At 40.7% G+C, this 26,582-nt stretch overlaps 1 protein-coding gene across 2 annotated transcripts in view; it reads right to left on the reverse strand.

Annotated features, from left to right (window-relative positions):
* The window catches only part of URB1 (URB1 ribosome biogenesis homolog), a 52,629-nt gene that overhangs the window by 11,731 nt on the left and 14,316 nt on the right, over nucleotides 1-26,582 (reverse strand). For both annotated transcript variants that reach the window (XM_062622194.1, XM_062622195.1), the window contains exons 13-30: nucleotides 25,169-25,291; nucleotides 22,912-23,024; nucleotides 21,540-21,659; nucleotides 18,481-18,597; nucleotides 17,679-17,817; nucleotides 16,418-16,588; nucleotides 14,954-15,150; nucleotides 14,201-14,425; nucleotides 13,481-13,660; nucleotides 11,596-12,451; nucleotides 10,188-10,389; nucleotides 9,783-9,960; nucleotides 8,545-8,603; nucleotides 7,591-7,784; nucleotides 6,271-6,381; nucleotides 6,116-6,179; nucleotides 4,078-4,249; nucleotides 3,414-3,516 (exon numbers count right to left, since the gene is read on the reverse strand). In XM_062622194.1, the coding sequence (XP_062478178.1) occupies nucleotides 3,414-3,516; nucleotides 4,078-4,249; nucleotides 6,116-6,179; nucleotides 6,271-6,381; nucleotides 7,591-7,784; nucleotides 8,545-8,603; nucleotides 9,783-9,960; nucleotides 10,188-10,389; nucleotides 11,596-12,451; nucleotides 13,481-13,660; nucleotides 14,201-14,425; nucleotides 14,954-15,150; nucleotides 16,418-16,588; nucleotides 17,679-17,817; nucleotides 18,481-18,597; nucleotides 21,540-21,659; nucleotides 22,912-23,024; nucleotides 25,169-25,291 (3,324 nt within the window). The remainder of the gene's footprint in view (nucleotides 1-3,413; nucleotides 3,517-4,077; nucleotides 4,250-6,115; nucleotides 6,180-6,270; nucleotides 6,382-7,590; nucleotides 7,785-8,544; nucleotides 8,604-9,782; nucleotides 9,961-10,187; nucleotides 10,390-11,595; nucleotides 12,452-13,480; nucleotides 13,661-14,200; nucleotides 14,426-14,953; nucleotides 15,151-16,417; nucleotides 16,589-17,678; nucleotides 17,818-18,480; nucleotides 18,598-21,539; nucleotides 21,660-22,911; nucleotides 23,025-25,168; nucleotides 25,292-26,582) is intronic.

Raw genomic sequence — 26,582 nt, forward strand, 5'->3', positions numbered from 1 at the left:
CTGAAAGGTCAAGAGGAAGTTTCTGAGAAACAAATACTCCTATTTAAGAAAGGCTTGTAGTCTTACTGACAAGCACCTATATTTGGTCCACTGACTTTCTCCCCCCCCCACCACCCTCACACAACTAATATATATATATATATATATACAAAAATATATATTTATGTAAAAATCACAGATTATTTATGTCCCTGCAAAAGCAGGTGGGCTGTTTCTCCCATCTTTTCCTCAACTGCCAGCACTCCTACTTCAACTTCATGCCTGGCAGTTTCATACCCAGCCCTGCTAAGTATGGGCCAGACAACAGCAGAGTCTCCACCTCCCAGCACTGCCTCCCAGACAACCCACTGCTGCATGACCAATGCAAAGGCATTACTGAACTGCAGTACAGATCTTTTCAGTGAGTGGTTTTACAAGTTATTTCAATACTACCAATTACTATACACTTCCCTATACCACTCCACCAAAGCACATCAAGTTTCACTGGCACAATGCAGAACACCTCAGTCATTCCCCTAATAAGCAAAAAGATCCTCATTTGTTGACATCACTAGATGCTACCAAATCTCCTCTCATATCACCAGAGCTCATGCAGATAGAACTCTACATTCGTCTACTTCCAGGCACTGGGCAAGGCTACTTACTGACTGCCAAAGTAAAAATGGTGAGAGGAGTAGCAACAAGAGGGCAGCAGAAACAGAGCCCAGAGAAACACCTAATCTATGTCTTCTGCTTCTGTCTGCTGCAAAGTAACTCCACACTTCCCAGTCTTCATGCAAGATGCAAGGGTGCAAGGTAAGTACTGGGAAATGGACGCTTTCTATAGAATCCCAAGTGAACATGCAAACTCGTGTGTCTGCATAGGATTCTCCATCACTTATGGACATCTAATGCAGCCCTGGCCAATACAACAACCCCTCTTCAGTAGAGGATCAAATATGTGTTGTATGCCCCCTTACTGAAAGCCACCACTTGGCTCTCCTTCAGACACCACCTCTTGAGAGCTACTAACATACACAACTAGACAGACAAACTGGATAATTTTATGGGGTGGTACCACAGAGTGAAATCCAAGGTCCCCACTTCAGCAGTAAAATTCACGCTGGTCATGGAAAGATTTATTTGGAAAACTTTCTTCCACTACATGTTTGCAGTGGAAATATTTTCCATTCAGCTGACCTTGCAGCGTATGTTCAACAATGAACATAAAATAACAAGCTATTAAATAATAATAAAAAAAGCAGCTAATTCTATGTGTCTGACATACAGTTTGTTTAAAGTACCTTGAGAACCATGATGGAAAAGCTTTCCACATGATGGTTATCAGAGCTAAAGTTAGGCAGAACTTGCTATCTGCCCAACTCCAGACTTACTTTTTACTCAGTAAGCATTAAATACTGTGCAACAAGTCTGTGTTTATAAATCCAGCAGTTATATAACATCTGCGCACAGGGCACTGTGCAGCCCGTACAAAGAGCAAATAAATAAAGAGGAATTGGGAATTCCAAGAGCAGCTGACATGGTTTAGGAGCACCATGGGACTTGATCTCATGAATCACTTGGGCCCTTTAAAAATGCCCCACTTAGGACAGACACTCACTCAGCACAGAGCAGTTAAAGGAACTATTTTTCCCCTCTCCAGGTTTAGAGTCAGCCTGTGTTGGGAAAGCCACTGCCTCCAGAGCTCCGCAAGAACATTATGTGCAAGAGCTCCCACAGAAGTAAGTGGTTGTCCTCACTGGCTGACTGTAGTGCTGCTGAGGCTGACCAACAGCTACCAAATCCCTCCCATTATTTAAGGTGGTGGCCGATGATGATGGGTGCATGACAGTGCATTTTCCAGCTATTATACCCAGGTTCAAAAGACACTGTCTGTCCATGCTTTTCATCAATAACAATCTCCTAGCATGAACTGACTTGTCTAAAATCCCTCCTATTGGCAAAATAGTTCTGGTACCTTTTTTCCTCAGTAGCCTAAAAGACAGCTCTTTTTACTGCTGTCAAAATTATACAGAGCTGTTTATAACTATAGCTAAGTCTAGGCTAAGATCACACTAAACAGGTACCATATTGTGAAGGTGTAAGTGAATAAAGAAGGACTGTAACTATGATTTCACGGAATGACAGTTACCAGCCTGCCAAGTGCTTCTGATATTATTGTTGTGGAAAGCCAAATCCAGCTGCAACACACAGTGGTTAACCATAATCAACACAGGGAGAGAACTGGTTAGGAAATTCCTTATGATATTTGCCTCCCACTGATCTTTAAGGGCTCTCTAAATAGGCTGTGCCTGTGAAGTACAGCAGCAATATGCATATGTAAAGCAGGGTCATGTCAAACAAGGAAAGTGAGGCTAAGCAACTAGTTTTCAAGCACTATGTAGATTTCATCAAACTTTCCAACAGTTCTGAGCACAAGCCTATTCATGATGTACAATGGCCCCATGCATCTTTGTCTGATGGAAAATGAGTTGGCTGAAGTTTCCCTGTACTACAACCACAGCCCGTAATAGGCCAGATCTCCAGGCAATTCAGTCACAGTGTCCCTCACAGAAAGCAATACCCCTGCAGAGATTCACTGTGGCTTCTTGTTTATGCCCAGAGAACTCCTCCAACACTGCAGGGCACATTCTCCAACCTGCACTATCTCTGCTCAGCTCTTGCTGAGAGCATAGCTGAAAGGTCCAATTACTGCTCCCAAAAACTCAGCCACAAAGCAGCCCCAGATCAGAGCATTCCTGTCAGCTACAGGTGGGGTGCTGCATGGAACAGCAGAAGGTACTATCCCTCCCGCACCTCTTTTGATCACTTTATTGCTGTGACACCATAAAAAAAAAATACAACCTTCCAATGGAGAATATTCTCTGATTGTTCTTATGCTATTTTATAGTTACATTGTGCTGGATTTTCATGGTATACAGACTGCTGCTTGATAGAGAACATAAACCTTTGTCCACTTTTTGTCTCTTCCAAGTTATTTCCAGTTCCAGTTGAAAAACCTCATCTTCAGATCAGTCCCTCTACATAGGGTTAATCCACCACATTTAAAAGAGCTGCAAGGGATGACCTCTTCATCTGGACATGAGCAGCTCAGCAGGAATGCCTGTCTGCTGCTATGCTGCTCTATTTCTGAGTAGCCAAATCTCATTAGATATATTGCACTATTTTGAAAAGTAATTCAAAAAAACAACTAAAACTTTAATGCCAATTATACCTTATCACCCTTTTAAGTCATTCTGAAAATTACAATACAATGTAGTAGATGGTTAAATGACGTTTCTTCTCTCCAGAGGAACAAATTTCTCTGTAGTATTAGCTCTTAGATTGAGACTAACAGAGCTACAGATGGAGTCCTGCAGCTCTCACAGCAGAATAAAATGATGCTAAGTACCAAAGAGAAACATTCACTTTACCTGGTCTGGTCAGTTCACTAAACAGCTGAAGTAGAAAACAGGGATCATAGAAGTCACCAAGATTCTTGACACTTTCATCTCTATACAGCGACTCTTGGATCTCCTGAAACCAAATCCAAACCAGTATTTGTAAGGAACACTACCAACGTGCAGCTTGGTTTCAAGCTTCCCCAACCCCACTCCATTATGAAGCAGGAGATACTAAACCTTACAAAGTATAATGCAACACAGGATAAGACGTGCTTGTGTTTAAATCAGGCTTTCGCTATCAGCATTCCAAAACTACTCCCCCTGAGCAGCACAAACAACTTACAGAAGCATCTTATCAAACTGTACAAAAGACTGAAGAGCCCATTGTCACTGGATCCTCAGACAGTCAAATTTAACAATTGTTTAAAAGTCAAATTCTGGTCTCACATGCATGGCAATGCTGCACAATCACACCTGCCAACAAGATGTGGTTCATATATCGCCTTTCATCTGAAAAGTCCACCTAAATAATTAATTCCAGCCTTCCTGTGAGTTTAAATTACTCTCCTCATGTAAGCAAATTGCAATGTATTACATGAATGCTAGAAAGAAATTACTAAAGTGAAAGGCTCTTTTTCTACATTTCCTTCTCCTTCAAAAGGAGGATAATATTCAGCAGTCTGAACCAAAGCACCTGTGATGACAGAAGGCGGCGATGCTGAGGGAAAGACAGAATTGTCTTCATCATCTTTTCTCGATCTAGCAGACACAGAATCTCCTCCATGCTTGGCTGCTGCCACAGTGACTTTCCTAGACTCTTGCAAGTTTTGTGATGCTCCACAGCAGCTGGACCCCACAGCAGGATTCTTAAACATTAAAAATAAAGGCATTAGTCAACAGACTGCTAGTACTGAGCGAAAAGCAATTACAGAGGATATAAATTAGTATTTAAATTTTCCCTTCACTTGTACTTACTATCCTGTAGGAATTTGAAACTAGGACTTGTTTCCTTGGTTACACTTTCTCATCCATCCAAAAGCTTTTCAAATTCAATTTGAGAGTGTCTTGTTAACTATTTCCTACTCTGTTAATCCAAGTCAGAACTTATTTTCTCAGTAAAAATGTTTTTCTTACTTAAGCTGTAAATGCAGGTAAGTATAACAGCAGCTGCATGAAGAGACAGTGATCAAGACCTGGTCAGACAAGGCTGTCTCCAATGCAATTGGTGTTTCAAACCATCATCACAGCAGTTGAGTAAACCATAAATCCCTACTCTTCTCCTCCAAGTTGTTCCTTAGATCCAACTTACTTTGCCATTGGGCTTAAAGTGCTATTGATATTGTCGTTTATTATGTGGGTAGTGCCAGCAGCATGCCTCATGCTTTTAAGACTTCTTATCACCCAGCCCCTGAAGGCTCCCATTCATAACACAAGTTGGGCTCTGTTGGGTTGCCTGTACAGTATGTATCTTGAATGTTCTCTATATTCACTCAACACCTCAGTGCTGGGATCAACTCTAACCAAGTGTCTGGCTACCAAGTCACTTCAGGGCACAGTATAAAATTGTTTCTCCTTTAAAAAGGCTACAAAAGTTTCGGGACCTAACTACCTCTGAAATCAGTCTCCTCCTTACGTAACACCCTCCCACTTGCAAACACTTTTGGTAAAGATTTATGCAAGATATGGTTAGTGCCAGAGCCCTGGCTTCTGGAAGCCACTTCAGCTCCCTGCTAACAAGAACCTTTATTTACTGTCCCCTTTCACAGGCTGCAAGGATATCTATATCCTCAGAAAAAGCTAAGAAAGGCTCTTAACTCTATGTCCAGTCCTGCTCCAACTGCCTGAGACAGTGCTCTTACACTGCTGTTAATATTTATGCCCATACCTCAAAACCAAAAAAGTGCATTTGAGCAAAGCAGGCCAGAACCATCACTGTATGTAAGAACTGTTAGCAACAGACTTTACTGTGGACTGCTTGGGCACAGGCCTGAAAACAAACCGATTATTTTATAAAATACATAGTTCTCTCTTATGAAGCATGTAGACGTATTGCAAGGTTGCATTATAAGGACAGCTACAGTCCAAACTGGTGAAAGACGAGGAAGGCACTGATCACCATCCCTGGAGTCATTTAAAATCCACGTAGATGTAGTGCTTAGGATACGGTTTAGTGGTGGACTTGGCAGTGCCTGGTTTGTGGTTGGACTAAATGATCTTAAAAGTCTTTTCCAACTTAAGTGATTCTATGATACAATGTTAGTACCCCAAAACTAATAATATATGTGTTAATGCAAGAGATTATACATCCCTCCTCCGCTGGCATATCCCTCTACTCTCCAACAAATTCACCAGAGCTGAATATCATGCATACAGGGGGTAAGATCATTGAAAAGGGCAAGGGCTGTGCTGAGAGGGAATGAGAAGGAGTCCTATGCTAGCAACTTGAGCTGTGGCCTTCACCTCTGAAGAAATCCCTATAGTGGAGAGTGAGGGACTACTGAAATGAGACAGTCCCTCACCCAACCCAGAGACATCCAAAACTTTGGGCAACACGAGACTTATATTAAGGATAGGAAATACATAGGGAAAATGTTTCCAAGAGCAACATTCATCTCTAGGTTTGACCTTGCCCACTGTTTATCTCAGTTAAAAATAAGACCTTGGAAAAATGACACTTGTGAGACTGCTTATTTGTATGTCGTCAGTCGAACTAAGGAAGGTGGTCAGCTTACCTGGAATTTATGAGACTTTGTTCATTCTTCTCATATAACTGAAGAAGTAGAAGTACCTTCTGATCTGAAACCCAATATGAAACCCAAAGTCAGTCTTCTATGAAGATGAAAATCAGACCTAGTAAGAAGTACATTTCCCAGGCTAACACACTTACCTACAGTGCTCAGAGTAGCCCCATAGGAACCCAGCAACACTGCAAGGTGACTGCTCTCACAGACAGAAGGGCTGAGTTTCACAACTGTCAGCAGTATATCCACCAAGGCCTCTGAAATAAACACAGAGATTTGCTTTTTTGCTTTCTCAGTTAGACAGTGCATTTATAAATACCCCTCATATATATACACTCTCTAAATAGATGAGAGACAGATCAAGTAAGTGATCAGGTTACTCAAAGGCAAATAGGGCATCTGTGGCAGATTCAAGACCTGAATCCATGTTTCTTTACTCCCCGTATCTGAAAAGGCACAGGATTACCCCCTAGTATTTACAGGAATATAAAATGTATGTCAAAACAAAAAAAAGATCGTAAAGACAACAGCCTGACTGAATGCACTCCTGACACCAGCCTTCTGAATTACCAAGGTTAGTAGCCTCAAAAAAAAAAAAAAACCATCTTGCTGCTCTACAGGAATACATTTAAAAGGTAGAACACATACAGTAAACAGCAAAATCTATTACTTATTTGAAATTTCACTAAAATTTGTGACCTTACAAGAGCTTTTTGCTCTTTTCAGGTGATACAAACTTTAAAGTTTCTTTACATTACATGTTGCTCCTCAACATACACAATATTTGTTACCATCCTCCCCTTTTATTGTATGGCTCTTTCAATCACTGAATCTCAAAACTGTCTACAGTGGGGAGAAGCTGAGGTGTGTGTAAGATTAAATGACTGGTTCAAGGTTAGGTTATTTTGCAGCTGGCAGAGACAAAGAAACAAAGCCAATCTTACCCATTAATTAGCACCCAATATACATTATTAATGGAAAGATATTCTTCACGACAGGTTGCAATAGAAAGTACACATCAATTAAATCAACATTTTTGATACAACTTGCAAAATCAACTTAAAATCTTCTGCATCAACCTATTTTAAAATAGGTTTAAATGTGACATTTCTAATAGAACCTATGTATACTTCAGTGATCATAGACTAACAGCCTCACAGAAAACAAAATAATCAATTCAAGATTTCAACACGGTTACAAAAAAAAACAAAACCAACTGACCAAACCAACCCCAAACCCATCTTTCCAGTAGTTTTAGAAACATAAGCATTTAAAACCAGCAGTGATAAAATGAATGGAACATCTGGATCCAAGCAGAGGTAAAACTTAAAACCAAATGCTAATATTCTGGAATTGTTTAATAGCTCTGCAAGTATATGTAGGTGGATAGGTGGATGGATAGAATATAATGTGAGAAAGACAAGATTACTAAATATAGTTGAAGGGAAGAAGAAGACAAAAAATACCTCTTGTCTGGATGTTTGTGCCATCTTCTTCTCTTGACCTCAGTATGGTTGACAAAAATAGAGAGTGCTGCATGACCATCATGTGAAGTTTGGAGAGCTTGACTAAGCTCTGACTAAGTGAGGATTCTTTCTTGTATAATAACTGAATAGCAATATTCAGGACTTTCAAAAATGCTTCATCTCTGTAGCGGTACCTTTAGAAGCAAGGATCACAGAAAAGTAAAAAACCTGCCTGAAAAAGAAGTCTGTTTAAGAAATGAAAACTTTGCAAAGAAAGCAAATTTAGTAAAATAAAAACAAATTTAAAACAATGAAAACACATGCACCACATCTCGCTGAGCTATTTTAATTCTTCTTAAGCTATACTGGTATCCAAGCATAAAAAATAAAGGGAGTTGCTGATACACTACATAAAGGATTGTGTTGATACAGAGTCACACTTGTGGCTGCACTGATCTTAACAAGGATTAAACTTTGCCTACTGACCCTTCAGACAGCAACCCTTCATATTAATACTCCTAGCTCCACAGATCATCCTCTAGTATTTTTTATTCCTTATATTTAAATGGTTTACATTTAAAGGTGAAAGATACGATTCTGTTTTCATATGAATTGTATTTAGTAAGTATATTACCTAAAAAGAAAATAAGTTTCTTCTTCATATGAGCATAAAGCTTCTTTATGCCACTTGAAAAGAAGCTAGCCCTGCTATCCAGTTGGCTATGCTGGTAAAGTTAATTGGAGCACAAAATCCAAATCTGCCTGCAGTCGTGCAAGTTCAGGCTCCAATGAAGCTAGTGGTTCAACACAAACTGCATCCTATGAAACAAAGAATGTCTTCAAATCTGACTGAATTCAAGGGAGAGAAGGTGTTTCTGGTATAATGCAGGACAAGGCCAAGTGAACAGAACTGTACCTCCTACACCCCTTCTGGTGCATCTCAAAATTACTTACTTGAGTCCTGTCTTCACAAGGTTGTACCAGTCATCTGGGTCCACTTCTTCAACTAAGTGCTGTGCATGTAGGAAGTAAAACCAGATGTTTACATTTAGCACACAGAGCTTCTACAGATCATTAAGATCAGCAATTTTTGTTCAACAAACTAACAACATGCAAGCCAAACACTCAGGTGGAATAATCAAAGGATAACAGGAAAGAAAGCTCTTAGATACAACAATCTTACCCCCAGTTCAAATGAAACTGCAAGTCTTGTTTTGTCAGTCCTGGAAGCAAGGGAGCATATGGACTGTATGCAATTAAAAAGCAAGCTAGTCTGTAGGTACCAAAACCCCAGAATCTTAAAACCCTTCATACTCGTGAAGTGTGAAAGGAATAAAAAGAATCAGCAAGTCACAGCAGGAGACTCAGGTATTAGGTTTTTGTGTTCCTACAAGGTGTTTAAGCTAACCAACCTTTACATGTGGCAAACAAGGTTGGCTGGCTGTACATGTTCTTTACAAAAACTGATCATCCCTGAAATGCTATAAACCATCATATTCAATAATCATTTTTAAGGCTCATAGCTGCACATGCCAACAGGCCCAGTAACAGTAGGTGCTAACCTCAGCAGACCTGTGAACACTAAAAGGTGGCTCCTCAGGTCCTGCAACACCTGTCCTGCACAATCAGTCATGTCCTAAAAGGGAGTCTCACCAGAAGACAGAAAGAGGTCAAAGGCATTTGCTGCCTGCAGAGACTTTCATTTTTACATCTTACACAGATCCACCTACCTTACTTAACTACAAAAACATTAGTAGTACAGAGGGAATGATCAAGTAGTGTTCTTCATGATCAAAGGCCAGATTTCTATCTATGATCAACTGGATTTCTGTCATAGACTTCAGAGGGCATGGGAGATGCATCTTGTCAGAAGTGCCTTTATCACTTTGGAGGGTTTTGTTTGGTTGAATAAAAACATTCATTGGCAACATCTGATTTTTAACCCCTGAATACCCCAAACTCTGAATTTCAAAGGGGACTGTTAGTAGAAAGCCATCAAGAACAACTCAAAACTGCTTCTTATCAAGGATTAACAGGGCTAAGTTAACTCTGCAACAGCCATTGAAAGCCCATAGAAGCCATAATTTATAAAATAGAAAACAAAGTTCAATCTATATTTATCACAGATACAAGAGCACAACAACACATGTATGCAGTCACATTCTGCCACTGAAGCTAAAAAGAAGTCTCACCAATAAGTCTTCCAGCCTCAGCAGCATGGGCCTCTCAATCTCTTGCTTGCTTTCATCTTTACTGCTGTTGTACATGACGATTAACCCTTTCATGCAGGCTGATAACAGGCATCTCCTCCAGGAATGCAGCTCTTCAGAGTTTTCAAGCACTCTAGATATGGCATCTGCCACTGTCCAACTGCAGAAAGATACTTACTTTTTAAGGTTGTGACATGCTTTCTATATATTTTTAGAAATATATATGTATTGTCAAAGATGTACTGTCATTGTTGCCTAAGTGTAAACTGACAGATTCTCTGAGGAGAGAATGCTGTTACTGCTCACAGTATTTGCCTTTATGTATATCCATCACAATGCTTTATGGGACAAACTGAGTCTTGAAACAGGGCAGCTGGATTTGCCTACCTCTCATTATTTTCTGCTTTCTCAAGAGCAGCAGGAAGCTGGTCAATAAGGCTTCTCAGCCCTTTGCTTCCTGAAGATGGCAACAACTTCGACAGAACTTGCAATTTCACAGTAGTCTCACGTGATGTTTCTGTGTCTTGAAGTACAGCGCAGAGCTCCTTCCACAGAGCTTTCCTCAAGACAGGTGTAACAGCCGAGACAACTGTTGAGAGAGAACAGGGGGACAAGTTCCACCATCCAAGTGTGTTAAGCAACAACAGGCTTGAAACTACAAAAACCCTAAATCATGTTTCCAATCAAGGCCCAGATTACTTAGTTCCTCAGAATTGATACTGCAATAGCTCTTAATCTGCTACAGCAAAGTGCACTCTGTACTACTCCATAGCACTACTAGGAAGTATTCAACTTATGTACTAGACAACCCCTTGCTACACAGCTGGACATGGGCAACAACAGCAGACCTTCCTGATAAGAAGCCATGTCCTTGCATGTCAGGAAGGATGAAACTTTACAAGTTCTCTGACCATGGCCTCAAATGAAATTTTCTCTCACATCAACAGACAGCTGAGAGAGACCTTATAAATCAAATCAGCCAAGCAGCAGTTTGCCCTTCTAGTGTTCAAGCATGAAATCACTGGTGTGCATTAGGTGCTAGAGAAAGGCTTAGTTCTTTAACCATCTTCTACTTCCCTGTGTGCTGACAAGGTCTTTTGCCTACATTAACTTCTCCTAGATAAAGCTAGCCTTCTCCACCAACAGCTACAGTCAGCTTGTTTCTGTTGCTATTTATACTTCTATGCAATAAGAGAAATGAAATCGAAGTGACTCTGTTCTGTTGAGTTGAATCCTAACTCATCATTTCACTGCTAGAAAATTTAACAGTCTTGTTCATTTAATGCTGCTGCTGATTTGCAAAGTTTTGGACTGCCAGCTTGGGAAGGCATTACTGTAGGAAGCTATATTTGGGGATTTATTTTAGAAGAAAGTTTTGGATTCTTACACTTGTAAAAGTGAAAGCTTACATTCTACAAAACCATATGGCTATAGCATTCCACTCACCAGACAGTGTTCTATCTATGCCTGAGAAAAAAAGTTTCTACCTCCCATCTAAACCAAGATGAGTATGAAGACAGATTTTCACATGCACAAAGTATTAAATAAGTGCTTCAAAAGAGAAAACTGGACAAAGCAACTATAAGAGTAGTTTGCATCAGTCTAAAAGCCAACCTTCACTACACTCCTTTAGCTTTTATGCTGCAGAGGTACCTATAAGAGAACCATCAGAAGTTAGACACATGAATTTTATCACCTCTACTTATTGTGCAGAGGATCCAAGACTTTGAGGCCAGTAGAGCCTACACTGGCCTTGGTCTCCCAAATCACAAACAGGGATCAGCTGTGGCTTTACCTGCAGAAGGTCGACTGAAATCATACTGGTCTCTGCATTGCAAATACACATCGATGAGTGGAAGAAATCTTTCCATGTTTTTCTTGAGGTACTTTACAGTGGCACTGCTCAGACACCACATCTCAAACTGCAGCAGGTGAGTCCTACAGTGCTTTATCAGCATGCACACAATGGCAAGGGAAGTTTCTGACCTCTGGTTAAGGCAGTGAACATGCACCTCTACACTGACTGCGTGTGCAAGGACTGGCTCGCTATGGAGCGCCTGAAGAAAAACTTTCTCCAGATCTTTGCTGGCTGATGCTGACATCAATATTCCCAAAGCTTTAATGTGCTCTGTGGATAACAGTAGTTCTCCTTGTTGGGGCTGCCTTTGGTAGCTCTCTGTGAGGAGCTGCACCAGAATCTGCCCACAGAAGCTCAATTGTTTCCCTTTTTTCGGGGATTTTTCAGATTCCCGAGTAGTCAAGCTCATCTCAGGAAGTCGCAGCATGGTTAAAGTGATCTCCTTCAGCTGAGCTGCAGCCATGTATATGTGCAGTTCCTCCAGAGCCTCCAACTGGTGAGACTTCTTGGCAGACACCTGGCTTCTGTCTTTCCCCTCTGCCTGTAGCTCTTTCAGGACACTTTTTGTGACAGCTTCAAAATACTTGGATAACACATGCTTGTGATCCATGCTCTGCAGCATCGGGGCACCTGTTTTCAACAGCTGGAGCACACCAGAATTGAGGTGAGCTGACAGGAGCTTCACAGCAACAGGGTTTAAACCAGACTGAGGAAGAGAACGTTGTTCTAAAGCCAGGAACCAACTCTCCAGTGTAGGATGTCTGAAAATCAACATGAGTGCATCTTCTAGTGTCTGTAACAAATGGTTGTAACAGTATCACTGAATGGATAATTGTAGTTCAGAGAAAAACATAAATTAAAAAATCATCCATCTGCCTATTTTCCAGAGCTTGTTAATTACAGTTGCAGAACATGAAATTGTCTATCAACTGGTCAGAGGATAAAAATACTAACAAATTACAAGCACAGAAATACCATTCTTTCAACATTTATGATGTGGGAGTCACGCCTCCACTGAACATTCTCCACATACCTAAGCACATTTCCAGTAGAAAACTGTATGTTCTGGAGCTTGTCAATACAATTGTATTCTAACCCCGTCAAATCCACGGAACACATGAAAGGGGGCAAAATTCACTACTCCAAGTACATAATTTTCATAACCAGGCCTTACACAGGGGTTTGGGAATAGAATTCTTCTGCAAAGGTGAGTGATCTCTGTCAGGAGCAATCCTGACTGTATTCCAGGTCAGAGGTAAGTCTATGGATGATGCAGCTTGGTCAAACCTCCACACACAGTAGTGTTGTAACTGCTGCACCACATGCTCAAAGTTCTGAAGTCCTCCTCCTAGATCTTAACAGCATCTTTCTGCATCAACCTGTTTCCATTCAATGCAACTCTGTGAAATACACAGTGTATGATATTTTCACTCCCTGCCCTTCCAAAGACGTGGCAAAAGCTGTAGTAATGCTTCTATAAAGCAGTAAAATCCAATTCAAGACATTATATAGCAAGCATTTGACAGACACACTTTAACCCTAACTAAAATCCTAGAAATGCCCATGACTGTTATCCAGTCACAGCACTCACAAAGCCTGATTCCTGTTACATCCCCTGTTCTCTATCAAGTTTAGTCAGTTCTATGTTTTGGTGATTGGTGAAAATATAGCAACTTAATTTGTGCTCAAAATTGCTTGTGTTTAAGATCATTTGCTTTAGTTAATAGCTCAGCAAAACTTAGGACTATTTCTGTACAGAATAAATCAAATCAAAGTTTACTGACAGGTGAGATTCTGGCCTGTGCATCAAGGGATTTGGTACCTTGTCATTTGAAGACTCCTCTGTAATCAGAGATTCCTCATCCATAAAGAGACCTGATTCAGTCTGTTGCTCTTCTCGTTTCTGCTGATTATTTAACTCTATCTGATTTCCCCGGCATAAGCAGCTGTTCAGCAGGTCCACATAGAGGTCAATAAGGTGAGGACCAAAAGTTTTACTAAGCTGTGAAAATACAGACACCTCAGAACTTGAGAAAAGAGAAGGATGGGAACAGAAGGATAATTATCCAACATGAACAGAAATCAACTAAGAACTTCCCAGATTACAGTCTTTCTGGGGGGAAGGAATCACTCCCCCTGTAGAAACATGATTCTAAGAAAAGTCTCAGGCTGTCAAATAAATATTTAATAGACTTTCATCTATACTTTGACTTCTGCTGTAACACAAAATAGTTAATTTCACCCTCTGGAAAGGCTTCTTACGGAGGCCCAGGAACTGGATTAAATATGGAGTATATATGCAGTATGCACAGATCAGTAAGGTAACCCATGCAAACCAAATCCAAAACTCCTCAACAATTAGAGGACAGATATTTGTTTACAAATTAGATACAAGTTTGTCTGGTGCTCTACACCCTCAGTGAGGGCTGAGCACACAAAAAAGCTGCAGAACTGGATCCTTAAGTCTTAATAGCTAAGTAAAATTTGTACTTTCTGCATTAAAATAAAACGAACCCCAGTATCATCACAATATTGCTCTTACGTTGCCAAAGTTCTCCACTGTAGATTTCAGGTATAGCAACACATGCTTTACTCCTAACAAAAGCTGTTCAGGCGGGAGCTGGGAAGCCAAGTCTCTCAATTTTGTTTGGATATCGTCTTCCAGTAAGGTATTGCTTCCTCTTTCATAAGCTTCTCTTAGCAAAGTTGTAAATACAGAATCCAGGGCCACAGCGGGTTCTCTGCATACCCCTTTGGGTTTTTTAAACTGTTTGAAATTGGAAAAAAGAGAAAAGTAACAATTAATCAAAAGTTTCTGAACTGTCCCAGTGCTGAAACTGGCACTGAAGATTCAGGAGCACAGGTGTACAGTCCTGCTATCACAGAGCTATGCAAAAGTGTCCCATGGGGAATCTGCACATGGTTATTGCTGGGTTAACATAAATACAGCACCTAGTACAGCTGGTCGATACATTTCCAACCGACACCTGGGTGAACTCCAGCCACCTTAAACTGGCTTCTTGGGCCGCATCACACATTATGCTACACTGTGCCTGACGAGCAGCTGTAGTCTGGGTGACTGGGTACATTCTTTAAGCCCTGGCTTCATTTCCCAACCACAACAAAGACCTTTTGCATTGTTAGAGAAAAGCCCTTGAGCAAATTTGTCTCGGTGTGATAAAGAATCAACACAGAATTAGCTTAATGTAAATGCACTTTCTGATAGAAATGTAGCCTTTATACACTCTGAGGTAATACTGGCTCAAGCATTCAAATTACTTCAGGTATTCCATACCACAGGTTCCTGAGACTGCTGGGGTATCCAGAGTTTATAGTATTGGTTAAATCGGTAGAGCTGAGGATACTTAGAAACTTTCAGGGACTGCAGATCTTTATCATAGAGCTGGAACATCAAGCAGAGGGCAAGGGGCTCTCTCTGAGAGTGCAGGAGGTCAGTGAAAACAGCAACAAGATACTCTATGATGTGTGCTCCTAGAAAAGCAAAATAAAAAATTAAACTTCTGTTGACAGAAGTAATCTGCATGAGCACAGACGCTAGGGCAACCCTCCTTCCTTAAGGCCTGGGCAACAGGCCAAATAGAACCATTCAGAAAAGTACTGAATAGCTTTAAAAGGTGATTGTGATAAACTAGACAAGCGTTTCTGACCCTTTGAGGTATCTGGGAAAATTCCCCATACAGTACTCCTTGTTGAAGTAAATAATAACCCACTTCAACAAAATTCCTCAGGTTGGCCTGTTTCCTTCCAGACAGGCATAAAACTAACTCCACCTTCACCGTATTATGCTAAACTTGTCTGAATTTTGATGGATAAGGATCCCAGCCAAGCACCACCTGAGAACCGATTTGTACTGGGGGGAGGGGAGGGGGGGGAACAGCCAGGTTTAGCACACACTGGTTAAATATGGACGATATTCTTCCAGAACTGTGACTTTCAGTTCCACCCCATGTTCTACACAACAGCCAAATATACAGAGGACTTAGGGAGGTACTGTGGGGTTGACAAATCCTGCTGAGGCCAATTGCTGCCCCTGTGACTCCTCACTCCACGAATCCTTTTTCTCGAGGAGGTGGTAAAACTCTTCAACATTCACCCCTGAAGCTCCGTCTCAGATGAAATTTTCTTTGGAAAAAAGCATGCTTTCATTCAACAATCCAGTCCTCTCTCCCCTGCTGACTGGTCTCAGTGGAAGAGCTGCCTACAGCCATTGAAACTACCATTCTCTTGTGATTTCCATACTCTGTGCTTAAAATACTCTGTTATTAAAGCACAGCTGTTTCCAGGCCAAGACTGTCAATGCAGTAACAGTGGCTGCATTGCTCCTCAGTTCCCTCTATACTACACTCAAGAGCTGGGGCTCATTTCCCTCCTCCACTTCCCTGCATCTCATGGGAGAAAGGTGGGCTCCCTTTTTCTAACCTGGGCAAGTTTGTTTTCCCACAGTAGGGGCTCCCTAGAGTCAAATGACAGTTTATAGAATGCCTGCGTTTCCACTGATTTTCCTCACTCAAGAAACCAAAAGCGAGCTTCTTCAGGGTCAGGAAAAATAGGACAGAAGCATCTCATAAGCTTTAATGCTTTTCTTGAGCAGGGAACACCACCTATTTGCACCTCCTCCTGCTTGCAATGAAGATAAAATGTCCTGAGGAAATCATTGGGTAAAAATGAAAAAAAAGCCAAAAAACCCTCCACTTCCATAACACCATCATAGACAATACATAGAAAAAAAAGTCTGTACCTGTTCCATTTTCAGTCTGAAGCAACAATATATTCCTGGCTTCTAATGCAGCAGGGACAACAGCACTGAATGGAAATGTTTGGATAATCATGTCTTCATTTAAAGTGAACCCAATTTCTTCATCTAAGTCATCACTGCCCTCAATAAGGACATCCACCATATCCAGAACATCTATTAAGTGAAGAAAAAAAAAATGTAAGCAGAAGATTCAGACTAATGAAAAAACAACAGAGGCAGAGTCCAGCACTAGAGGAATACAAGGCAGCTTCTGAATTCCCAAAGCAGAAAAAAGGGTAAGAGACACATTTGTCTAGCAATGCAATGGTAAATGCAATTGTAAAAATCACTGTCTCTTACTTTACTTTTTGCCTTTCAACACTGCTGTCCAGCTGACAGAACTAAGGAAGTGAAGAGGTGCATCACCTACTGCTATCATGATTGTATTAGGTAAGGACTATCAGAGCATAACAGCGACAGGAAACGTGTATGAGGGGGGGAAAGTATGAAGGAAGCAGCCTCTTTCCTATTGAAAGAACATCCTGAGCAGTCCTTGAAGAGTTTCTCAGCTCTACATGGCCACGGAACCAAATCTTGGTCATTACAGAGTCAAGCATCTTTAACATATGAAGAAGATGCAATTTATTCTGTGGCTGGCATTGTATCTCTGCAACACAGTCAACTCAAGGGAACTGATCCATCTGGTACTTAAACTGTCTCAATTATCTTACATTTATGCACTGTAAAATTCTACACATTGACTGTTTAGCAGAAGAGCTATGGTAAATTAGCTCATAGTAAGTTGTCCAAGTGTCCACATCTGCACAATTTTGAATTTGTCTGCAGTAATGCTGTGACTCCAGAAAGCAGGAGCAGCAAAAGTCTATCTGGGTGGCTGGGAGTAAAATAGTTCTCTGGGCACCCCAGCCCTTTCCTCCTGGATGAACAGATACGAGCAGCCCCAGAGAAAAAAATTATAATTGCTTTCATTTTAGTTAGAAAATGCTGCTCCAGGAGCCTGCAAAGAGGTTTAAAATACTGTTCAAATGGTGTAACTGCATCAGCAATTACTTCTGGAGGTGAAACAGTAACTTTGCAATTCAGACTTCTGCTTCCGATACTAAATACAACTGGAGGGATCAATCCTGTAGGTCCTTACTTAAGCAGGATTTCTACAGTTATCAGTCTTCAGTTTGCAGATCAGGGCTAGAAAATTTAGCACAAAATCTTGGAATTTTCTGCTGTTAAGAAAATTGACACATACCATCGATGTGAGAGATGGGGATGCTGACATTATCAGAATCTTGTTTGAGCATATTAACTTGGAGCATACTTGCTTCCTGAACAAGGTCTGCTGCTTTATCTGTATACGGATAGGGGTTGGTCACCAGTTTCAACAGGATCTGTTAATAAAGGTTGAGAAAGAAACGTAAGTACACAGGCTATTATGTCTACAGGAACCACATCTTGCTAAGAAAGACCATGTGCTAAAAGCAGTTGGAAGCTGGGAAAGTTTTAGGAAGACAGCTGCTATATAGCTCTACAAGAATCTGCCTATGGTTACCGCTGCTGTATATGGGACACTGGGTCAAATGAATAGAGAAATGTCCACTGCAATTTTGTACCCAAAGTGCTACCACATACTGAGTTCCTGAGGAAACTGCAATGAAAAGGAAGCACTGGGCATTCAACATCCTTAAGAGTAAACAGGAAATGTCAAGTTTTCTTATAAAAGATTATAATTTACTTATGTCTGATAATTTTGGCAGGTCTGGTAATTTTGGCAGGTCAGATGATGATTGCCAGGCACCTACTCTACCCTTTTATCAACAATGCTGTAATTAACAAATTGAATTTCTGGATTTAATTTTCCTACAAATCATTTCACTGTCCTCCCACCCAAAACAAGAAAGATGTCAGCTCTGTATAAAGAATTACAAACATTGTTTTTCTCAGAATTCATTTACCAATCTTTGACAGGTTTCTCAACAATAGCAACAAAATCATTAGTTTCCATTACTTCTATTCTTGGGACTGTTTATCCAGCTAATTTGAACAGTTGTTACCCTTTCCAAAAACTGAATCACTGCTTCCTTTTTGTTTTCTTCTGTATTATCCAAGTGTTCCAGCCAAACTGAAAGTTCCTTCCATGTGTACTCAAACACTCCGCTGTCACGTAAAACCTGTCCAGAAAGCCAAAGGCGGGATAAAAAAACCAAAACTACTAAAACACAAAACCCCCCAAAAGCACAGACCTTTTAGTATAGCAACTGCATGTTTTCCTCTTGAAAAGAAAAGAACAGGTTGATGAAAAATATTTGTCATTTTCTTCTCACCCCTCAGTGCAATAGGCCTTATTCCCACTCACTAGGACCACTCAAACTGCATAACAAAGGGTAAAAACAAATGCATTTTTTAAAACAAAATCTCCCATGACTGTATCAACTGGCCTCACTGTGACAAGGACCAAGGCCTAGTATCTTCATTATGGCTGTTTTCTTACTGTGCTCTCCGCAAAATCAACAGTTGAAGCATGACTCTCTCACAGCTGACAAATGAAACCCAGAGCTCTGCCAGATACGCACAGGCACTGTAGGAATACGGCAAGAAGCAGTCCTGGGGCAGAGACAGGAGGGCATTACGAATGACCAAAGTAAGAGGCAAAACATGGCTTACTCTCTCACAACTGGGAAAATCAGATGAGAGCAACTTCTGCTCCTGTCTTGTCAGAGCCTCTCTTCCTCTCACCTGCTGTCTGCTGCACAAATTCAGTACAACTCCACTTGGTTCTTGCCCTCACACTGCCCATGTGTGTGGGATGGATCCCATGTGTACTCCAAGTATGCTGCAAACACCTGTTCACCGGATCAGGCAGTGAGCACAAGGCAATCTCACATGAATGTGCATTCCATGCATTTGGAATACAAGACTTCTATAAGCACTTGAGACACAGGAATCAAGCACATGCTGGGGCCATATGCACCAGACCTAGAAGCCATAGTGCTACCTGTAATGCTGCTCACTGCAGCAGCCCCTCTGCTGCTTCACTGCTCAAGGCCTGTGGTGCAGTGACACAGAAGAGGGGAAGCTACATCACAGAGCCACAGCCAGTCCGTCTTAGAATCATAGACCACACTGTCCAGAGAAGCTGTGGCTGCCCCATCCCTGGCAGTGCTCGAGGCCAGGTTGGATGGGGCTTGAAGCAACCTTGTCTATCGGAAGGTGCCCCTGCCCATGGCAGGAGGGCTGGAATTAGATGAGCTTTAAGATCCCTTCCAATCCAAACCCTTCTGTGATCCTATGAAGTCCTTGTGTTGTCAGTCAGCCAAAAGCTCTACTAAGGTCAAAGCTGCCTGGGCACAAAGCATCCATTCCCTTCACCTTAGTAAATCTTATAATATCAGGGGAGCAAGCTATAATGCTTTAAGAGGGTGTACATCTTTATGCCATTACAACAATTAAAAAAAGGGAACATACCCTTAAGAGGAGACTGTAGGGAGGCTTCTGAAAACTTCTGATATAATATAAAGGAAAACCATTGCTAAATTAAATCTAAACCAGGCTACTTGCCCTTAGAAGAGTTGAGCAGATGGGTAAACAGTCAAATAAATGAACAGTGAGTCATGACAACAGTGAAGTCCAGAGAAAAGCGCAGGCATACTCATAGATGCTGTGGGTGGTGAGGTAGACACTATTTTACCACATTCAAGTATCAGTCATTAACATATTTAGAAATTTTTGCCCACTTCCATGCTCTCTAAATTCAGCCCCTTATCTCAGGTGCCCAAATTAGGAACTTGGTGACCCTGTGTTCTGTGTGTAAAATTAAAAAGGAGGAGGAGGGAAAAGAAGGAGGAGAAGCTGTCTGAAGGACAACCCAGATGATAGGCGATTTGAACTGCACGACGGTAGAACTGTTTGACCCTCCCTCTCAACAAGAGCAGAAACCTTCACCAGCTTCCTAACTCTGGCACCTATGCTAAATGACTGTAGTTATGTGGGATGACTCTGTGCTTTTGTTTCTACACATACACACACAAAAAAAGGAAGCTATCACAGCTCATTTGCTCTATATTTACTCTGTGTAAACCACCAGCAGCTACAAAAATAACACTGCTGCTTACAATAATCTGACAGGATAATTCATTTAAAGAAAGGGGAAACAAAAAAAAAGAAAAAAGATTCATTTTTAAATAATTAACTATTTTTGGCAGTCTCAAAGTAAAAATACACTTGCAGCTCTCATGAGAACAGGCAGGAACAGAATGTGAAATCCAAAAACATGCCTTCCACTTATATGGCACTGTGTTGAAAAATAAGCAAAACACACTCATTAACATCTATTCTTAACAGCCTTTCTGCTGACATAACTGCCCTAACTCCACTGCTCCTGTGTTCTCTTCAGAGAAAATGAAATGGACTGAATCTAAAAGAGGAAACAAGAATGAGTCAGGCAGCCCACATCTCCGCTCAGCATAAGAATCTAAACACACTAGGAAAACTGTACTGGGTAGCTTTTGATTGAGGTATTAGTTACTGTGAGACAAAGTTAGCCTGACTTTAACCCCTTGCAGGGATCAAGGTCAACTAAAACCTAATTCAATAACTCTAACTTTACTTCAGTGTCTTGAACATTACAGCTGCACCCTGTTATTGAAGCTAAACACAGAAATTAAGTGCATAAAGCTGTATACAAACTTGTATAGCACTATTAGCATGGAACACTGCTGAAGGAGCCCTGTTCAGGGCTTAGAAAATAAAGATAAAAATAAAAATAAAAAAAAATCATCTCTTCTTGATCCATGTCAAGACCTTTGCAGAAACAAACTGCAGTGATTTACTACAGTATCACAACTAATTCAGCCTGGGGGTGGGCAAACATTAAAGACATTTTCCGTCAACTGTTGCAGCAAATTCAGTCGACAGCATTTACTTTCATACAATTATTATTTAACAGGTAGTTATTTGACAGGAAATTCCAAGGACAGTCGTCCAAATATGACTCTGTTGGCTACACAACTATGCACAGTAAAGGTATATGCTTTAAGAAAAAAAATGCACAGTTCTGAAATTTCAGACCAATGGGATATAGTGAATATCCTGGTATTGCAGATCAAACACTTACCTTGACGATCAGTTTTTTGGTTGAAATTTTCAGATGAGAATGGTTACTTGTAACAAACATTTTCATCAGTAAATAGAACACTGATTTTTCACCAGATACCTTCTCTGTCTCAGAGACATCCTGAAAGAAAAATAAATTGAAATTTCCCTGGAACAGCAACACTGTACAGGATTACGTTGCATTGAAGCAGGTATGCAATACATTATTTTACAGATCTGCCCAAATATACCAAGGCTGGAAATGAATGGGATCATTTACACTACTTTGCATTCAGTGAGCCACAAAAGACCAGCACAATCGGCTTTTGGAAAGTGGAAGAAGAGAGGAGTAACAGAAACATCAACTCATACAAGGGCCCAAAATACAAGAGCCCAAGATAAAGCCACCTTCCTCTCCAGTCATCTATTCTTCTTCTACTTCTGTTATCTCCAGGAATTCAGATTTCCTACAAGTACTGTCTGAACAAGAAATGTAATAATTTAAAAGACTGATCCCTAAAGAAAAGGAAAACAATGCAAGTCACAGGGATGCTGAACACTACCTGAACATCAAGTGGAAATCCTTCTGCCATCTTTCCTGCTTTTCTCACTGACTTGTATTTGATGTATAACAACCATAACCCTCTGTAATATTGCCAGATTTGGCTTTTCTCTTTTCAGTTAAAACCTGTCTATACTCAAAGGGCAAACCCACAAGACAATACTGTAGCTTCTTTGCCCATTTCCAGGTTTTCCTTTGCTTGCTCTTATCACTCCTCACTTTTCCTTTATCGTGAACTGGAGGGGGCAGAAAATATCCTAAAAGGCAGGGTCACAGTCACAATACCCATGGGGGTTTCTGCTTCCCCCCCAGAGCTAGGCCCACTTCTTTCTCTAAATATAAAAACCAGACCCTCTACAGCATGCTCTTTTTTACAAGGCTGCAGGAAAGAAGAGAGGAGGGGCCCTGAAGGTTTCCAGTAATTATGGAGAGGAGAGACAGTCCATTGTTAACAAATGTCAAAACCCAGCCATCCCAGGGTGGGACAGCTCCTCTCATCAGCTCACACTTCCTTGGAGTGAAATTTCGGGCTTCCCACATGAGTGGAAACCAGCAAATTCTCACTCATGCTCCTCTCCAGACAAGAAGAGCTGAAGGAACCTTGTCCAGCCCTCATCAGGGAGGCAAAAATTTCTGTCCTTGCAGAAAAACTTTTAATCTCAGAAAGGATTCTTCACTAGTACTAAGACTATAATTCCTGCTGGTTTTACAAAAGGGTCACCTCCTAAAGCCTGGGACTAGTTTACAACTAGTTTACAAACAGGTAGTGCCAGATGTAAAGATTTGAGGACAGCATGCCAAAGAAACATAAACCTGCTGTGAAGTCTCTTACCTGTACTCTGAACCAGGCAAATTTATTTGCAGGAAGTTCCAAAGCCACTTTCAGTATATGGTGCTGCAGCACAGGAGGGACCTCCTCTCGAAGGCCCTTTTCAGTGACGATACCTAAGGTTTGAAATTAGTACAATGAACTTTATTTTGGTGTATCTTCCTGAGATCTTAGGAACATTAGTCATTTAGGGCTTCAAACCATCACTGTGAGGTAAGCTGGCAATCCACAAATTTTCACAACACGAGATCCCCAAACACACTATGATTGTTTGCCAAACTAAGGCTGGAATCCAGCCCTCAGAGTGGTAACACCTGCCCCTTGCAAAGCCATCACTGGTGCAATGGAATACAAAATCTACCAGCTGTGTCCTACAGGATGTAAAAAGGATGGACAAACTGGAAACCAAAATACAGAATTTATGTCAATAACAAATCTTAATGCTTATAGTATTAGAATGTTTGCTACAGGTAGTGGAACTTTACCCTTGTGTCTCTCCCTTCCTCACTTATGTCATATGCTCATAACAACTGCTACAGCGTAACCTCAGAAGTATTCACCTTAGAGGTCACAAAGCTGTGCTGGGATCCTCACAGTGTGCTCCAAAAACTGACTTGCCCAGACTTTAGCTGCAGTTCAGTTACATGCAGAGATCAGCTGTATAAAGCTTTGGTGTCAGTGTGCTTTCCATAGTCTGTGTACTATCTTGTGGTCCACATTAGAGAGAACAGTAAATTTTTCAAAGTCACTACAAAGTCTAGCTAACAGTAAAACCAAATAAAACTCTACCAGCTGTTTAAACATATTGTTACAAGGTGGAAAACATGCTGCTTTTGGAGTGTATGTTTTAATCAGGGTGAGGGGAAGGAACAACAGAACTCTCGAACTGGCATCTGAGAGAACAAAGTTGCATGATTAATTTATACCATCATTTTCTACCATATCTTCTTTCATCAAAATTAATATCCAGGCTCACTTCATTACATTTGTTTGAGAATGACACTTTATTTTCCAGCCTGTTCAACTTGATTATTTAATACTGCCACAAAACATACCCTCCAGGAGATTTGTGCTTCATAAAAAGGTGTCCTGCTTTTTGTCCATTTTGAGAAAAGCAGAACAATGCAAGAAATAATGATTTGATAAGTCACCAAGCATACAAACCAATCAAATATGCTTTGACAGAGGGAGGAAAAACCATACACATACACCAGATGATTTAGAGGGAGGGGAGTTGTTTAAAGACCCTTTTTCCCTGACAGACTTTAATCAAGGCATTTACATAACTGCTATACTTACACATCCCAGATGTGCCTAAACTACAGATAGTTGCTCTAGTTGGGTGGCGTACAGGCTCTGGTGGCACTCAGACAGCAGTGATGCCCAAACAACATCTTGCTGTCTTCTCCAGTCTCAATTTTAAACAGCTGTATTTATTGTACCATAAGCAGTATTGTAGGATCTTGCCCACAGCCCACAGTTTGTGGCTGATCATCCTTGCTACATCAAGGTACAGGTACAGAACATCTCTGTTTACTTCTGGTGCATGAAGAGGAATACCCTCTGCGGACATTACATCAGAAACAAAAATAAAACAATTTTGCTAAAGTGCTTCCTCATATAGATTTTCCATGGAAGGTAACACCATACAGAATAACATTCTTCTTCCCATAAACTATCAAACCATGATAAAATAATTTAAAACACAGCAAATGGAAAAAATACTTGAATGTTAAAAGACTTCCAGAGGAGACTGGTGAATTGGTACATGCTTCTCCCCCACCCCAAACCTTCTGTGACCTGTTAAAAAAAACCAACAACCAAACATCTGTATTATTGTGGCAAATAAGAGTTTGGAAATAGCTTCCTTATGCTGGGATTGTTGACATCAGTCTAGGAGAATTAAACACCTACATCTCATTAAGAGTTGGACATACATCTTTCTCAGAAACACTAGAATCAAAACCACATAAAGACCAAATATTTGCAAGAATATGACACACAAAGAGGAAGATTGTAGCGCAACCTACCACTTACAACTGAGTGTAGCAGAGCAGCTATGGAATTTAGGAGAGCACAGTGCCAGAGAACTGCAGAAATAGCAGCAATAAATGTCAACACAATGAAGAAACTATAATTGGTTACTTCTAGAAACCAGTTCCTTCTCTATGTACACAGAAAAGCAAACATTCCTCTCTCCTGTGGACTTTGTAAATAGCCAGAGAAAACAATGAAGGTAATAGAAATACCCATCACATACCTTTTAGCAACTTGCTAAAATCAAAGTTGCTCCGTGCTACCAAGTGGGGCACAACCTTCTGATAAAGGCATATGACCTGAAGCAATGCAGCTTTCAGAAACAGTGTCTCGGCGTCATCTGAACCTAAACAAAGTGTTTAACTAATTAGTTTCTCCTTCCTTCATACCAAAAAAGCAGTGTAGCACCTACATTACCCTACATGAGAATTACGTATTTCCAGTTGACTTCCTATGAAATTATGAGTTATCTTCCTCACTAACAAGAAGAAATGGAAAAAAAAAACCAACCAGAGAATCCCCAGTTTCCTTCCCTAGCTTTCTGCATGAATAATTTTAAAACTAAATCAGCTTATTCAGTGCTTAAATTGGCAGTTGTCATTTATAATCTGCTTTTAAAGACAATCTCAACATTTTAACACTCACTGTAAGAATCCAGTCAGTCTCACTGCTCTTTAAGGCTGAACAAGAGGGAAAAAAGGGAAGGGAAGGATATGTTCACACTGCTGGTTGCCAGGGACACTATTCTTACCTAATGCCAGGTAGGTTTGACTGGAGAAGTGCAGGAGACAATAAACTAATTTGTTAGTAATTTATTGCTTCAGTTAAAGGTTATTTTCTTTCCCTTCCCTCTTTCAAAATCATACTTTGTCAATGTGACCTCTTGGCAAGAGGATGGCAACAAGTATGAGAGAAACATCAACCCCAGTTAAGGCAGCTGTTTACTTCTTAGGAAAAGCTATCTCAGCAGTTAAATATTCTTTTAGTTTATAACGTGAGGATGCATAAAAGCTACTTGTTATCCAGTCACTAATGAAAGGAAGCAAAATAAATGAAGGGCAGCCAAAACTTTTTTAACACCTACTTTTTTCCTGTTAACTGAATCTCCTTCAGGGAACTATGAAGAACTGGATGGATGCCATGCATAAACTTTGCCTTTGTTTGCTGAGTCTCAGCTCCCATTAAAAAAAGAGAACTACCTTGTGGCCTCAGTGCAAATAAAGCTGTAAAACTGAGCTGAGAGTAAATGGTACAGTATTATCACCCAAGTATGCAGAGAAACTACAGCTACAGTACTTTAGAGATTAGCTGCTCCACTGGTTTCACCAGGCAGTCCTCCAATGAAGAGCCCTGGAGTGTCAGTGTTGACAACTCTTTTGCTGCCCAAAGCTACACATAGAAGGACATACACTGAAAAACTGTCTGCTCCAGGAAGTCTCACTGTGGAACATGCCCTGTGAAGGAAATGAAACTGGCTGTAGATTTCTCTTCAGTCTATAAGCAAAACATTACAGGCTGCTAGCCAAGCTACAGAGAGTACCAAAACTTCCAGTTCCCTGCAATGGGACTATGAAAACAAGTCCTTCAGGAGGTACACTGGTTTTGAGAGGAAAACTGAAGCCTTCACTGCAGCCCAC

The sequence above is a fragment of the Pezoporus occidentalis genome, unplaced genomic scaffold, assembly GCF_034315485.1.
Source record: "Pezoporus occidentalis ecotype Australia unplaced genomic scaffold, CSIRO_AGI_Poc_V1 ctg24, whole genome shotgun sequence".
Taxonomy (NCBI): Eukaryota; Metazoa; Chordata; class Aves; order Psittaciformes; family Psittacidae; genus Pezoporus; species Pezoporus occidentalis.